Raw genomic sequence first — 2,973 nt, 5'->3', positions numbered from 1 at the left:
TGTTACAGCTCCATTGCACCATCTCCCTCCTGCGCTCCTCAGAGACCTGGCTGCACCCAGGCACAGGAGGAGTTTTCCTCTTTGCAAGCAGAGAAAAGTAAAGCATGATCAAGTTTGATAAACAATAAAACACCCTCTGCAACCAGATGCTCAGGACAAGCTGCTTCTAATGCGGTTGCTTTGCTACAAGGGATGATCTTATCAGAAATGCTTTAGATGGACAGGTACAAAAAGAGAGATATAAACGTAGTTACAGACTTGGCTAAAGGAGATAATTAGACGACGGAAAGACAGCCAAACTTGTAACTCCCTGAAGCTCAAAGCAGCAGCTGGATAGGTGACAGGAATCTGAATGACCAAAGAGGAAGGGCAGGAGAAAAGTGGAGTGCAATAGAAAAGGCCTTTGTCGAGACAGTCTGCATCTGAAAAGCTGACTTTAGAAATGGTCATTGTATATAAACAGGTGATACAGGTCTGAAAGTTGAGGGAAATTCAAACCACTTTATTAACAGGCAGAATAGTGGCAATGAAGTCACAGGGGAAGATCTATAATTCTGTGGAATGTAATTTTTGAAAGGTCATTGGATTTGTAGAGGTCTTGTGAGAGAGGACAATCAAGTGTTGGACCCAACTTTGAAGGAGGCCAAAAGTGCAGCTCAGGGAACTACTGGCCCAGAAAGCCAACCACATCCTGGGCTGCATCAAAAGGAGCGTACCCATAATGTGTCCTACAGCCCTAGGCAACAATCCCCGTAGTCCAAATGGTGATCCAGAGAGCTGCTCTCTGTGATTCTTCTTTATGGGTTTCACACCTGGGGCTGATGGCTGTTCCAGGGCAGCCCTGGAAGGAGCTGAGCTGAGATGTTCGTTCCTCAGGAGTCTGTAATTGGGGTTTCCATCTGCCACTGTGCCTCTGTGCTCTTCTTGATTTCTGGAGATGGGCTCTTGATGAGCTGGTGGCTCTGCTGTGGTGGGTTGGGGAGCAGGACATTAAGTGAGTTACACCCCTGACATTGCTTGTGCCTTCTTCAGTTGCAGATGAGCTTCTTATCACTCAACCTAAAACAATCCAATGAGAACATAAATCTCCTGAGACATCTGCGTTTGGAGGTTATATGCATATTCATTGGTATTATTTAACATAGGAGAGCAGATCATTGGAGTTGCTGTCCAGAAAGGCATCGTGATTGAGGGAAAAGCTATCGTGTTGCACGGGCAATGGCTTCATTCAGGGCCAGTATCACAGCCTTGTTTCTAAGACTGTAGATGAATGGATTTAAGAATGGGTACAGGACAGTGTTCAGCAAAGCTACCATTCTGTTTGCCTCCAAGGAAACATCTCCTGAAGGATGCACATAGAGAGCAATGCAGCTCCCGTATACAATGGCCAAGGTGGTGAGATGAGAAGAACATGTAGCAAAGGCTTTTTTCCTGCCGGAGGCTGCTGGGAGGTGTAGAATACAGGGAAGGATGCCTATGTAAAATGTCAGAGTTAAACATAAGGAACCGAGAATGACAAACGAAAATAAAACCAAGTCTATTTTCCAAATCAGGCTGGTGTCAGAGCAGGACAATTTGAATAAGGGGGAGTTGTCACAAAAAAAATGATGGATCTTGTTTGAGCCACAGAAAGTCAGCTTGTAGAGGAGGACCGGACGGTAAGTCAAGAGTGTGATGCCCATGACCCAAGCAGCAAGAACCAGGTGGACGCAGAGCTGAGGCTTCATGATGGAAGTGTAATGCAAAGGCTGGCAGATGGCAACATAGCGGTCAAAGGACATGACAACAAGTAGAACAAACTCTGTACAGCCCAGGGCAAAATAGAAATAGGATTGGGCAAAGCAGCTGCTTAGTGAGATTGTTCTCCTACCAGAACCCAGGATCACAAACAATTTGATGCTCGTGGAGGACGTAAAGCAGATTTCCAGGAAGGACAGGTTGCTGATGAAAAAGTACATGGGGGTTTGCAGGCGGTGATCCACACACACGAGGAAAATGATGGTTGTGTTCCCCATCACTGTTGTCAGGTATATGAGCAGAAGGACCAGAGAGAGAAATAGCTGTAGTCTTTGATCAAGCCCCGAGAAACCCTCGAGAATGAACTCAGTAACTGCAGTTTCATTTTCTGGTCCCATGCTGAATTTCAGTTCATCCTGCCGAGACAGGAACACGGCACAAAGCCAAGTGTGATAATTTCATGGTCTGGATGAAAAGGTCTATCCTTCCTCTTCTACGCCTTTGCTTTCCTGCAGTCTTCCTATAGGACACAGAGATAGTCCTCCAAGCATTTCTCACACCCTGGCTTTTACGTTTTACATTTCAGTTAGAGTCCCCAGAGTATTTGTCGTCTTCTTTCTACCTTTTTCAAACACTCACAAAGGGTTCTTTCTGCAGAACAGAAGATTTTAAAGAGGCTTTTAGCCATTTCAGCCCATTCCTGGGAAATTCCAAATTCACTCAGACCTATTGCAAACGTCTGTCATACCTATGTGCCAAACTCATATCTTCTATTGCACAAATGTTAAACATCAAATCAAATCAAATCAAATCAAATGTGTATGTTGAAAGCTCTTTTTTGTACTTTTCAGTACTTGCCTTTTTGGGCTAGGAATCCCTGAGGATTTGTTGATTTCAAACCAAGTAATATCAAGCACCTCTTTTGTAATCCCCTGCTCTCTTCCACAGATTCTTGCTCTCTTCTTGCTTTCTTCCGGAAAGGGGGAGGGGGTGGAATAGGGACCACATAGAACTTGTCTTCTTCAGTATTCTAAATAATGATTGAAATTTACCATGGTTCCACACACTCTGTCACACGGTCTCCTCTGACATTCGTCTGGGCCGAAATGCAGTGGTTTCCAAACAGCGGCTCATTGCTATTACTACCAAATGTCCTGACCTAAATGCAGGGCAAGAGAAGAGTGTCTGGAAGAGATTTGTAATCTTTCTTTGGCATGCCAGTTATGGGTTGGGAGG

General features: G+C 44.8%; 1 protein-coding gene across 1 annotated transcript; it reads right to left on the bottom strand.

The window, feature by feature from the left end:
- Positions 1-1,199: 1,199 nt before the first annotated feature.
- Positions 1,200-2,135, bottom strand: LOC309684953 (olfactory receptor 6E1-like; the record flags this gene model as incomplete). The annotated part of the gene is made up of 1 exon (XM_082500787.1): positions 1,200-2,135. One exon carries the CDS (start codon positions 2,133-2,135, stop codon positions 1,200-1,202), a length of 936 nt encoding a protein of 311 aa, XP_082356913.1.
- Positions 2,136-2,973: the final 838 nt, after the last annotated feature.

This window comes from Vanellus vanellus (genome assembly GCF_965231255.1).
Source record: "Vanellus vanellus genome assembly, contig: HAP1_SCAFFOLD_110, whole genome shotgun sequence".
Lineage (NCBI taxonomy): Eukaryota > Metazoa > Chordata > Aves > Charadriiformes > Charadriidae > Vanellus > Vanellus vanellus.
This window is presented reverse-complemented; position numbering and strand designations above follow the sequence as displayed.